Source organism: Dermacentor silvarum, chromosome 2, assembly GCF_013339745.2.
Source record: "Dermacentor silvarum isolate Dsil-2018 chromosome 2, BIME_Dsil_1.4, whole genome shotgun sequence".
Lineage (NCBI taxonomy): Eukaryota > Metazoa > Arthropoda > Arachnida > Ixodida > Ixodidae > Dermacentor > Dermacentor silvarum.
In genome coordinates this window covers 16,047,589-16,060,802 of record NC_051155.1, presented here as the reverse complement: position 1 = coordinate 16,060,802, position 13,214 = coordinate 16,047,589, and the positions used below count along the sequence as shown (strand labels likewise).

General features: G+C 49.0%; 1 protein-coding gene across 1 annotated transcript; it reads right to left on the bottom strand.

The window, feature by feature from the left end:
- Positions 1-6,843: 6,843 nt before the first annotated feature.
- Positions 6,844-8,850, bottom strand: LOC125943376 (uncharacterized). Its single transcript, XM_049662663.1, has 2 exons — positions 7,833-8,850; positions 6,844-7,254 (listed from the first exon to the last, which is right to left on the bottom strand). Exons 1-2 carry the CDS (start codon positions 8,667-8,669, stop codon positions 6,844-6,846), a joined length of 1,248 nt encoding a protein of 415 aa, XP_049518620.1. The 5' UTR covers positions 8,670-8,850.
- Between the last annotated feature and the right edge of the window lie 4,364 nt (positions 8,851-13,214).

Genomic DNA, 13,214 nt, shown 5'->3' with positions numbered 1-13,214 from the left:
GCGGTCTACGTTGTCGTACGCTCCGGTAATGTCTAAAAAAAAAAGCCACATATAGCCGTCTCCTTTCTTCTCTGGATATTTCAATACAATGAGTAAGGACAAATAAGTTAACATGCAGACGCCTACAGATTCTGAAGCCATTCTGAAGTTCTCCCAATATGCCATTATTCTCTGCCCATGCTTGCAGCTGCAATTTAATCGCCTGCATTGCTAACCTGTATATGACCGATGTAATGGTCAACGGTCTATGAGTGAATTCTATCTTTGTCCCCCCTACCTTTATAAATTAAATTCATTCTACTTTGTCGCCAACTATCTGGTATTCGTCTATCTTTTAAGGTTTTTTCTACTGCTTTCCGCAGAGGTTCCTTACTTTTTGCTCCTAGTTCATTATTCGGTCTAATGGGAACCTTGTCTAGCCCTGTGGCTGTGCACTTCGGAATTTTCTCTTCGGCTTTCTTGCAGTTCAAATTTGTCAGCACCAGCTCCTGTTCCATCTGGTTCTCTTTCATGCTCTTTTTGCCTCAAATACAACCTCGTCATTGCCTTGGAAAGATTCGGTTGTTATTTTTCGGATGTAATTTAATGCCACGTCTCCTTCCAAACAGTTTTGTTTTCGTCCTCGTCTAGGATATGTTGATGTATTTTCCCTGACTTCCTGCCTAATAAGTTTATGTGGTTCCAAAATATTCTAGGTGGGGCCTTTTTCTCACGTATTTCTGACAACCAACGTTCACTTTCACCTTTTATCTTTGCTTGAAGCAGTCTTTGAACCACTAATTTTTTCTCACGGCATATGATGATGATGATGGTGATTTATTGCCATCCCCTTTGAAATGGGGCGGCGACAAATAGTCACCTAGCCTGCTTGATTTAATCAGGTATACAATGCATGTTCTTTATCTAGCATTTTGTATACCTCTCATTATCCTTTTCCTTTTAAAAAAAATGTCACAGTTTCGCCCCAAGGGCGAAGCAATGAATGCGATAGCAACACAGCAATGTCATACGATGTAAGGTGAGCGGCTTTGGTAGCAATATGAATTGTAGTAAACATGAGCTGATTAAGTAAGCAGGTGTGCTGCGGCGTAGGTAGACCGACATGAAGAGAGACTCGATGACCACGAGAAGGCGCGTGTGAAACGGTGGTGTTGATGAGAAGCGCTTCCCGTGGGCAGCGCGCGTGCGAAGGGACACACCTGTAGCGCTGCACTGCCGATCCGGGCAGCATTACATGTGTAGCGTGCGTTGGAAAATGTGGCCCGACTATTACTAACTGAATGAACAAGCGTGGTGTGAGCGCGCACAAACAAACATGAACAGATCACACTGAATGACTGCAGACAACGACTGTCAAAACGCTGGCAGCAAGCAGCGGGCGAAGGTACGTGCGGTCTATCGCTTCAACGGAAACTGAGCGGCCAGTGCATAAAGGTCAGAGCCGTGTGGAGATTAGAGACGGTGCGGCGAGCGACGAGCGCGGTTGCTGGCAGAGGAAAAGTGCGCCCCCCCCCCCCCCCCCCCCCCCCGCTCCCTCCGGCGCTGGCTTCCCGCTTCCTTGCTTGCGCGTGGGAGAGATAAGAGACCGTGCGGTCGAGCGACGAGCGCGGTTGTTGGCACAGTAGAAGTGCCCCCCCCCCCCCCCCCCCCCCCCCCCGCTCCCTCCGGCGCTGGCTTCCCGCTTCGTTGCTTGCGCGTGGGAGATTGAGTGCGTTCGCTCTCCGTGATAGCGCGCGTCCCCGCACGCTTCCGCTCGGGCATACGGCGCGCGGTGAAGATTTTATCTATACGGAACCTCACGGAGACGGCGACGCCGACGCCGACGGCAGAACTCCGGTTGAAGTGTCCATATAATTGCTATCGCAATAAAAAATTTCCCTTGTACCGCTACCTATGATTTTAAGAAATCAGGTCGTATCCATCTTTTCCCTGCTTTTTTTCCACCAGTACACTAATCGTCTCTTGCTTATCTCTACGGCTGATCTGTTGATCTTTCCTTCCACTTTAATTAACTCAAGCGCTTCTGGGAGCTTCACGATACCTACGGTTCTCGCTGGGTGGATCCCGTCGCATTCCATTAGGATGTGCTCAGTGGTCTCTGGAGCTTTACTGCAGCATACACATGCCTCATCTAGTTTCGAATATTTGCTCTGGTATGTTATGGTCCTTAGGCAACCAGCTCGAACCTGAAATAGCAAGGCACTGCCCTTTGTATTTTTAGGGGCGAAGCTCCTTAGGGTGTGGGTCTGTCCCTCCTCTGTAGTATGTAGTAGTAGTAGTAGTAGTCGTCGTAGTAGTAGTCGTCGTCGTCGTCGTAGTAGGTAGCCACGTCTACTCTTATGAAAAAAAAATTTCCGAAAGTTGTGTCCGTAGCGCGGAATCGAACCAGGGACCCCTCGCTTCCGAACGCGCGGCGCTAGCCGCTACGCCACGAAGCTTCTTTTTTTTTTCTTTTTTTTTATTGCCACATTGAACAGCACACTTACACAAAAACATACATTCGAGGGAACAGACTCCTGGAACTGGCTTCGCGCTATCCCGTTAATATTCGGGCATGTTTAACAATGCTCCAACTCTTGGAAGCCATTCAGGCTCTGGGGTTTGAAACTGGTACACAGTAATAATTCTATTAATGCTTTCCTTGAAATATAGCCGTATCGGTTTCGCGTCTATGTCAGCGTTCCGCACTGCCATCCTAGATCGCCAAATGCTTTGGAGGCCCAATAGCATAATGAGGTCAAATGGAATACCATCCTCATGTTCAACTGTCAAAAATCGCATACCGAATGAGTCCACAGGTAGGTCTTTCTTGAGAGTACGTTGTAAGATGTCCCAGAAGAAAAATGCTTCCCTACAGTCTAGGAATACATGCTCGATCGTTTCTGGCTTCCGACAAATGAAACAGTGAGTCCCCCAAGGTACAAAAAATCCCTTTTCTTCCAAATAAGTTTTCACATCTAATGTATTTGTATGCAATTTGAAGAAAAATGTTTTAACTCCTCCTGGTACACTCATGCTTTTCACTCGTTTAAGAACGTTTGCCCATGGTCCGGCACAGCATTGCGATCTATACAGAGGAACTGAAAAAAACTATGTCACACAGATCCTTGTATAGTTTTTTCCGCGACACACACAGTCCAAAGATAGTCCAATGAAAAAAAAAAAAAAAACACCGCATATCCACGGGGTGAATGATGATGAGTGGGCGAAGCTCCGGAGGGAATCATCGGTAAACCGTGAATCTTCCGTGTAATTCGCCCAGTCTCGCCGCACTAAATCGAACGATTGACTTCCACCAATGACACGCGCCATATGTGACGTCATTCCTATTTTATAACAGTGCCCTTCATTATAATTGTACCATCTCCCGCTTAAGGGGACGCTAGCACAAACGCGTTAGAAACGTGCAGTACTCTCTAGTAAAGGTACGCAGCCGTTTACACATGCCGGAACGTGCACCGCGTTTGCCGACGCCATCACATGACTGCTGAGAGAGTATAACCCCCGCATTCATAAACGCTCCTCGACTTGAACTTGACTTGCCACCGCCTTCAACGCGTTTCGAACGCGCTGCCCAAGGCGGTGGCAAGTCAAGTTCAAGTCGAGGAGCGTTTATGAATACGTAAGGCGGAGAGGCCACAGCGTCTTACACCAGCTTCTTACACGGGCCGTAACGCGCTAGCACAAAAGCGTTAGAAACGCGCAGTCTTTCGTTAATGTTGGGTATTTATTGTAATCGTGGTGCCTAATTACATGTGCGCTTCATGGCGTAGTGGTTAGCGCCGCGCGTTCGGAAGCGAGGGGTCCCTGGTTCGATTCCGCGCTGCGGACACAACTTTCGGAATTTTTTTTCTCATGAAAGTAGACGTGGCTACCTACTACGACGACGACGACGACTACTACGACGACGACTACTACTACTACTACATACTACAGAGGAGGGACAGACCCACACCCTAAGGAGCTTCGCCCCTAAAACGAGCCTGCAGGAAAATACATGACAGGTAGACCTCTTTTAGGTATCCACCCAGGCCTCTCGGCATACTTTCCGACGTGACTACAAAGTTTGGTAATACTCTTCCTAGTCTAACTTGACAAACAGTTCGTAAAAAGGGGTCTGGTACATCGCGAAAAAACATGAATCGGTTTACTAACTGCCTTATATAGAGGTGCGACAGACTCAATCCTCCGTAGCGCACACGTCGAAACAGGTTGGTTCGCCGTGTGCGCTCCCACGTAGATCCCCAAATGAAAACGGTAAGAACTCTATGCAACTTTTGCACATTCACACGTGAACAATGAATTACTTGCATTATGTACCAAAGCTTGCCTATTAAAAACAAATTACACATCGTTGCTGTCGCAAAAATTGACCAGTAAAAACTCTTAAGGTCAGCCTTTTCGCGCACTTCGACAACTTTCCGCCGCCATAAAGGCTCACTGTCCTTGTAATTTTCCAAGGGCACTCCTAAATAGGGTGATGGAGTAGTATCCCACCTGACGTGTCAGAACATGTTTGGGGTCGTTTGCCAGTTTCCATGCCAAAATCCCAAGCACTTTCCCCAGTTGATTGCGCTGCCACTAACCTCACAGAAATCTTTAACAACTTTAACGGCATTAATGATGCTTTCATGATCAGCACAAGATAGTGCTATGTCGTCAGCATATGCAAGCAGACGCATGGAGACGGAATCCTCGTATAGTGGAGCTATTGATTATGCTCAAACAAAAGGATTCAATGTACATGGAAAAAAGCAATGGCGAGAGAGGGCATCCCTGACGTACCGAGCGTTCCACTTTGATGCGCGCTCCAACCACCTTATTTACAATCAAACGCGTCGTGCAACCTCTATACGCCATGGCGACACCCTCTCTTAAAACGGATCCAACGTTCACGTGTTGTAATATCGCCAACAGTATATCGTGAGGTACTCTATCAAAGGCTTTTTCAAGATCTAGCTGTAGCATTGCAATGCTGTCAGAATTAGCATCACAACACTCCAGAACGGAACGGGCTTTATGTATATTTGTAACTATTGATCGACCTTTTATGCCACAAGTTTGGTGTTCACCGACTAATTCTTGTATTACAGTTTGCAGCCTCTTGGCAAGAATTTTCATGAATATTTTGTAGTCTATGTTTGTAAGTGATATCAGTCTGTACGAAGTAACTTGCATGAGCTTATTCTTGTCGTTAACCTTAGGTATAAGAACAGTGTTTGACGTACGAAATGATGGTGGAAGTACTGACATATCGAAAGCCTCGTTAAAGAGTGACACTAAGACTACAGCTACTTTTTCCCTTAGAACCTTATATAAAGATGCTATAAGCCCATCTGGGCCCGGGGATTTCCCAGGATTGAGATCATTAATAGCTTTCTTAACCTCTTCCAGTGAGATCGGCATTTCCAAATTTTCTTTCGTCTCATCGCTTACTCGCGGCATTAGAGTAAGAAATTTATTTTTAAATGCGTCTACGTCGACTTCAATGCACGAATATAATGCACTGTAGTATTCATAAAACGCTCTTTGGATGCCTTCCTTATCTGTAATAACAGCGTTTTTCCACTCTAGTTTTGCTATTTCGTTAAGGTGCGCGCGACTTTTTTCCAATCCTAGTGCGCGCTTGGTAGGGAACTCCCCACCCATTAAGCGCTCGGACCGAGCTCTGCCTACTGCGCCTTCGTACTTCTCCCTCTCTATGAGTTCCAATTTCTGCTTTATGGTACTTATGTCTTCTGTAAACGTTCCGGGCTGTGTGCACTCTCCTGAAATGAACGTGCCTAGGTTGGCTCGGAGCACCTTTTCTACACTTTCTTGCTTGTGCTTTATGGCACCTGACCTTTCAATGGCCTTCATTTTTACTTCTTGCTTAAAGAGCTCCCAGTGTTCTCCAACTTTTTTATAATATCCTTTGTCAAATTTCGCGATTGCGTTTGTGACATACCTTATAAAAACGTCGTCTTTTAAAAGGTTATCATTAAGTTTCCAATTTTCCCAAACAAATTTACACGTTTTATCTTTTCTTTTTCCGACACGGAATGTTACGAGGCAGTGATCGCTAAATGATACCGGCTGAACCCGATATTATCCGATCAACGGTACTAAATCTGCAGATAAATAGGCGCGGTCCAACCGCGCGTGGCTTTGACCTTGAAAATGGGTAAAGCGAATATCATTCCCAAACCCACAACATTCACCCACGTCTTCCAAACAATGCTGACTGATGATATTATTTAAAGAAACAACACTGACATCTCTATAAGGGGTCGAGCTGGTTTTGTCGTTTGCCATGCATACGCAATTGAAGTCACCAATGACAATTACAAACCTACCTGTAACACGGTAGTTACTGATAGCTTCAAACATTTCTTTTCTCTGTTCCGCTTTTGTATATGCATAAACGCATATTATTCGCCAATTGCGTTCAAATAATGTGATGTCACAAACAATGAAATGGCCTAAATTACATGTCACAACTTTCTCTACAACTGCACCCAATATTCTACGTATCATCAGCACACACCCCGCCGACTTTCCCACTGCATGACACACACATACATCGTACCGACTAGTAAAGAGGCGCACCATACTATCCGTCTGTTCTTGACTTTCGATTTTAGTTTCTTGAACTGCTACAATGTCCAAATCTTTTTCAGTAATTAACCTGTAAAGCTGATTTTGCCTCCTTCTTGAGGCCAGCCCTCTGACGATTAATGTCGCTACAAGCATATGCTTTTCAAAGGTAGCCATTTTTAGTTTTGTTATTGCAGCCAGGCAAACAGTATGGTGCTCACCTTAACATACAGACTAACATCCCGCGTGGTGCTGATGAAACAGTATTTACGACTTCTCAGTGTCGTCGCGGGGAAGCGACGACGAGCGTTGCGCTCTGGTGACACGCGGCTTTTTCCCAGCGACGCGCCACTCCCGTTCCGGCTGACGGAGTCGCTGCTCCTGAAGAACGCTGGTTGCGCCGTCATGGCGACGCTTAGATGACGTGCTGTCCAGATCCATCGACGCTGCGTGGTCGTCTACCACACTTGCCGACACGTCGCCCACCTCTTCAGCTTCTGCCATCGATGTTCCCATTGAAGCAGCGGAACCACTATCTCGCGTCAGCACATGGTCACGCTGTTTCTCGCTAGACGCGACGCCTCCGCCCTTCGCGTCTGTCGCCGTACTCGATGATATTGCCGGAGCCTCCGCGGTTGCAGCAGACAGAGACGCTGGCTTTTGTCCCTGTAGAGTGTACTAGAATGGGGGAGTGGGTCCAGCGGACGCCTTAGCAAGCGGCGAGGGTGAAGCTGAGCCGTGCTCCCTCAAGGGCTGCAGAAGATAGCGCCAACCTTTCCCTTTCCCTCAAGAACCACTTACCATGAAGCAAAAAACACGGAAAATGTGGCCACGCTGCCGTCGCCTTCTTCTGAATCTCCGGCCAATAAACGTTGGCTCCGGCTGTTTCGGCAGCGTTCATTGGCTGAGGCGAGCTCGCGGGCTCAATAGCTGTCGTCTGCTCGACGCACCGTCGTTCTTGAGTCGTTTGCGTTATTTCCGCCGCTCTTTTTCCATTTTATTTACAATAGATCGGTGTGGAATAATCTCAGTGTTACCGCCACCGAGTATCCGCCTGTCAAAGCTCAATGCAGCTGCGGTAGGGTCTCCGACGCGACAAGCGTCCGGCCGGCGAACGGGCCGCTCATTCAGAAGAAAGTGATGGTGGCGCCACCTGGATTTTCCATAAAAAATGCCTCAGCGCAGAGCCCTCGTTGGACCCACTCCCCCAATCTAGTACACTCTAGTCCCTGGCTACCTTCATGGGCGCCACTCACATTAGCTGCGTCTGCTCCTGTCTCAGCGTCTGAGGCCGCGTTCGCAGCAGCCCGTTCCGCTTCATCTTCGTCCATTACCAACTCGCTGCTTTCTGCCGTTCCTCGAAAAGCAGCTCGAGCATAGGACCTTGCACATTCCGCCTCTTCGTGCCCATAAGCACGGCACTTATTGCATCTGGGCACTTTACAGTCACGGCGGATGTGTCCTGTAGCACGACAGCGTAGACAGATGGGCGCACGGCCTGGCACTATGACGAGTACTGTTCCGTTTCCGATGCGCATTTGGTGTGGTATGCGTTCAAGGCTTACCCCATCACGGAGAATAAGCCGCACAACCCGCGTTGTTGAGTCGGCGTTGTCGAAGCCGCCTGTCTTCCACTTGTCGCCAGTGACCTCCTTCACCTCCCCGTACTCTACGAAAGCCCGTCTCACTGCATCGTTGCTCACGTTGAAAGCGCACCAATGCACTTTCAGCCGCACTTCCTGCCTCTGTGGGTCGATTGCACCGCAGGTCCTACCTTTGAAAAGGAAGGGCTTGGTTTCCAGCAACTTCTTTTTCGCTTCTTCAGTGCGGAAATTCACTAACCAGACGTGAGACATCTGGTAAGCCCCTATTCCACCAACCTGCTCAATAATGCCAGCGTTCCTCATAGGCTGACTAAAGTCCTCTATTTTGTACGGGCGTCCTGCTATGTCGCAATGTAGAACAACCATAGTCTTCAGTCCTCCTCCGGTGGGCATGGGTGGCAGAATGATCCTGTAGTCCTTGGGCACGTCAGAGAACGAAGATCCGCGGCCAGCGTCGGCCGTTGTCGCAGCTCGTGAGGAGCCAGCCATCCTGCCTCCGCACGCGTCAGTGACCAGAAGCAGAATGACTACGCCACGAAGCGCACATGGACACACGCACCACGATGACAATAAATACCCAACATTAACGAAAGACTGCGCGTTTCTAACGCGTTTGTGCTAGCGCGTTACGGCCCGTGTAAGAAGCTGGTGTAAGACGCTGTGGCCTCTCCGCCTTACCCCCGTATTCATAAACGCTCCTCGACTTGAACTTGACTTGCCACCGCCTTGGGCAGCGCGTTCGAAACGCGTTGAAGGCGGTGGCAAGTCAAGTTCAAGTCGAGGAGCGTTTATGAATACGGGGGTTATACTCTCTCAGCAGTCATGTGATGGCGTCGGCAAACGCGGTGCACGTTCCGGCATGTTTAAACGGCTGCGTAAGACGCTGTGGCCTCTCCCCCTTACTAGAGAGTACTGCACGTTTCTAACGCGTTTGTGCTAGCGTCCCCTTGAGCGGGAGATGGTGCAATTATAATGAAGGGCGCTGTTATAAAAAAAATGTCACAGTTTCGCCCTAAGGGTGAAGCAATGAATGCGATAGCAACACAGCAATGTCATACGATGTAAGGTGAGCGGCTTTGGTAGCAATATAAATTGTAGTAAACATGAGCTGATGAAGTAAGCAGGTGTGCTGCGGCGTAAGTAGACCAACATGAAGAGAGACTCGATGGCCACGAGAAGGCGTGCGTCGTCTGCTACAACGCTGGCGCGCGCCGCTCTGGCTTTGCAGTGGAATACACGGCGCTAAACGCAGGCGGCCGAGCGCCTGAGGTGGCGTCGCGGGAACGCGTGCTTCACTAACTGCATCATTTTCCGGCTGGTTTTGTCTGCAGCTTGTGAACAGGCTGCTTAATCAATTTGCATCAACAGAAGCAAGCTTCTCAGCACATAAACGACTTTTTTTTGTAATTGACGAGGGTAAACGAACAAAGTTATTGCTTGCACGCTCTTTATTAGGCCAGGCCCATTTTATTTTACTGCCACAACTATTGGTGCCGCGCATCCGGAGAAGCCCATCAGGCGCGCTTTTCATGATTTGTGTCATGACGTGATGAGACTAGCGCGCTGTTTCCTACATCTCTTGATGCTACACCGGATTTGGTTAATTGACACTAGCCATAAATTTCGCAGAGAATTAGAGAGCGATTGTTCAATCGTACTTATATATTTGATCATGTTTGTTAAAGCGTTTTTATCGGCGAGATGTCATGGCACCCAGCAATCGAATAAAAAGCAATCCATTTTTGAAAGCTGATAACGTGATGTTCATGCGAGCCGACAGAAATGCGTTCAATGAAAGCACATGCATCTGTTGTCTCCCTTTAATGAGTCATCCCAGAATCTGTCACTTGTGAGCGACCAGCTACTTAGTTGAGCAGGCGTTGGCAGCAGCATATCAGCATCGTAAGCTGATTAGAGATGGTAGCATGACCAAAGCAAAAAAATGTACACGGCGGCCAATCGGGCTGACGCCCATGGCCAGTGAAAGAGTAGATGGCCCGACCGCAGCCATCTAGGTCGGGCCGTGCTTGGCTTTAGCGAATGGCCAGCCCGTTTGCCGATCACCGGCAGTCGGTCGACAGAGGACACCGGGCCGGCGTCATGACCGCCGCTTAAATAATCTTGGCCGCTTTCGCCCGACGCACGAGCAGGCTACTTCCCCACGACGGCAGCAGCATGGCTTGTGCGCTCCTGGCGTTCCTTTGACGGTATTCTTAATTAGGTTTCACCCACTCAGCCTACCTCCCCCCCCCCTCTCCCACCTCACAAAAAATATACATAAATTCATCATAGCAAATTTATACGCTGTCCACCTCTATGGCGTATATAGCGCAGAGGCCATGTGTCGCTTCGGCACGTATACCCCACAATTACCAAATTATTAAATTTTAGTGAGAATATGCATTTGACCAATTCAGAGGTAATGGTGAAATGAAGTGGAAGTGAATAACGACTTAATTACCCAGAAAGACGTGATGTAAGCTGGAAAACTGGCGCGTCGATTATAGATTTCCCACTCCAGCCACCTATTCAAAATGAACAGAAACAGCATTCGAATGCTGTGTGCACTGACTCCAAGGATACGAAAAAAAAATGTGAATAAATAAGGAAAGGTCCGCGCCACCTATTTTACACGAGCTCATCCATGCTATCAAACATCATGCTATCAAACGATCCCTTTAATTGAGAACGCGACTTCCTGCGCAATGTAGGCGTCAAAGAACCGGCACCGCTCGGCGATATTACATGCAGTCTGACAACAAAAATAAACTGTATTTTTTATTTATTCAGAAAGATGAAAATTGGGCGTAAAATTACCGCCAGATCAGTTTCCTACATTACGTAAAGCGATCCACGCCTACCTACAAGCGGCATTAACGCGGCCATAACAGAGCAGCGGATGCCACCCCTTAGATACTGTCACTCTTTTTTGCCAGCCTTAGTGGTAGAATCAATTACAAAAATCATCAAATATATAAGCACGATTGAACAATCGCTCTCTAATTTTCTGCGAAATTTATGGCTAGTGTCAATTACCCAAATCCGGTATAGCATCATGAGATGCAGGAACAGAGCGCTAGTCTCATCACGTGATGACACAAATCGTGAAAAGCGCGCCTGATGGGCTTCTCCGGATTCACGGCACCAGTAGTTGTGGCAGTAAAATAAAGTGGGCCCGGCCTAATAAGGAGCGCGCAAGCAATAACTTTGTTCGTTTACCCTTGTCAATTACAAAAAAAAAAAGTTGTCGCAGTTTCACCTGAAAGGCGAAGCATCAATTGCGATAGCAAAGTTGAAGAGAGCTATACGGAGTAATGATAGCAGCTTTATCAGCTGTATAAACTTGGACATGCAGCAGCACCGGCAACACGCAGAACTGTTGTCGACGCCATCGGCGTTTTGCCCGCATTCGCTCAAAATGCGTGCGGCGTTGGTGACTGTTGCCGGAGCCTCTGATATAAATAAGCACTTGGTGCCGCAGCTAAACGTCGCCTCCCTTCCCTCCCCCCCCCTCCCCCACGGCCTGTCGCGCGTCGGAAGAAGGCACGTTTGCTCTACATATTTGGTGATTGTAGAGGAGGAAATAGACGCCTACTTCTGCAGCCCTTAACGCGCAGAACAGCGCAGAACGCGCGTTTGTTCTCCGCCGTGCGTTCACTCCCCGTGAAAGCGCGCGTCCCTCGCGCCCTTTCACTCGCACATACAGCGTTCGGCCCGCGGCGACGATTTCATCTCCATTGACGTCATACGGAACCTCACGGCGACGGCGACGGCGACGGCGACGGCGACGCCGACGGCAGAAATCTGCTTTTGAGTGTCCATATAATTGCTATCGCAATAAAAAAGTCGTTTATGTGCTGAGAAGCTTGCTTCTGTTTATGCAAATTGATTAAGCAGGCTGTTCACAAGCTGCAGACAAAACCAGCCGGAAAATGATGCCGTTAGTGAAGCGCGCGTTCCCGCGACGCCACCTCGGGCGCTCGGCCGCCTGCGTTTAGCGCCGTGTATTCCACTGCAAAGACAGAGCGGCGCGCGCCAGCGTTGTAGCAGACGACGCGAAGCACCTCCCCTAGGCCCCTGTGCGCCTGCGCCGATTTGCTTCGATGCGCGGCCGCGCCGGAGGCACCGGCGCTGCGCGGAGCACGGCCACGCGGAGCCGTGTTCACCCCAAGAGTGGACGACCCTGTACAACAGGAGAGGACCAGGGGCTCTGGGATGGTTGAATGACACCACGCGTAAGCATATCATCCACTTGTTCATTGATAATACGTCGTTCTGCCGCTGAAACTCGGTATGGTCGTTGGCGTAAGGACGCATGGGAACCGGTGTCAATGTGGTGTGTGACGCTTGTTGTACGACCTAAAGATGGTTGAGCGCAATCGAAGGAGGAGCGGAAGTCTCGAAGAAGGGCCAGGTGTTCGCTGCGTTGTGTTGACGGTAGATCGGCAGCAATAGAAGGGTGGAAACTGTCTGGACCCGAAGGTTTGGGAACAGGTGATGTCATGGCATTCAGTTGAAGATGGGGTTGGTCCTCTGCAAACTCGAGGGAGCGCAGGAGATCGGCACCTTGAATGTGGCCCAAAGATTCTCCACGAAGTAATGTAACGGAGGATGGGAGCCAGTTGGAAACTAACATAGTAGTAGCACCCGATTCAACCGTAAGTACAGCAAACGGCAGTCGTAGGCCGCGACGGCGGAGAAGTACCTCCGATGGGGCAAACAGAATAGTTCCGTCAGGGGCGGCCGTACAGGACAGAGGCACAAGGGTCGACGTTTCAGGGGCAATATCTGTGTCCGCAGCAACGACAAGTTTGTGAGCGTCTGGATGATTATCCACCGAAAGAGAGGTTTGCAATGGCGTAAGGGCCACTTCTGCACGGGAGCAGTCTATGACGGCGCGATGACGTGAAAGGAAGTCCCATCCGAGAATAACGTCGTGGGAGCATGACGGCAGCACGAAAAACTCGATGACATAAAGTTCACCTTGAATAGCGACTCGTGCGGTGCAAACAGCTGAAGGCGCAATGCACTGTG

Coding starts and splice junctions, on each gene's coding strand:
- LOC125943376 (XM_049662663.1), bottom strand. CDS start 8,669: ATGGCTGGCTCCTCACGAGCTGCGACAACGGCCGACGCTGGCCGCGGA. Junction 7,255..7,832: donor CAGGAGCAGACGCAGCTAAT/GTGAGTGGCGCC, acceptor CCCCCATTCTAG/TACACTCTACAGGGACAAAA.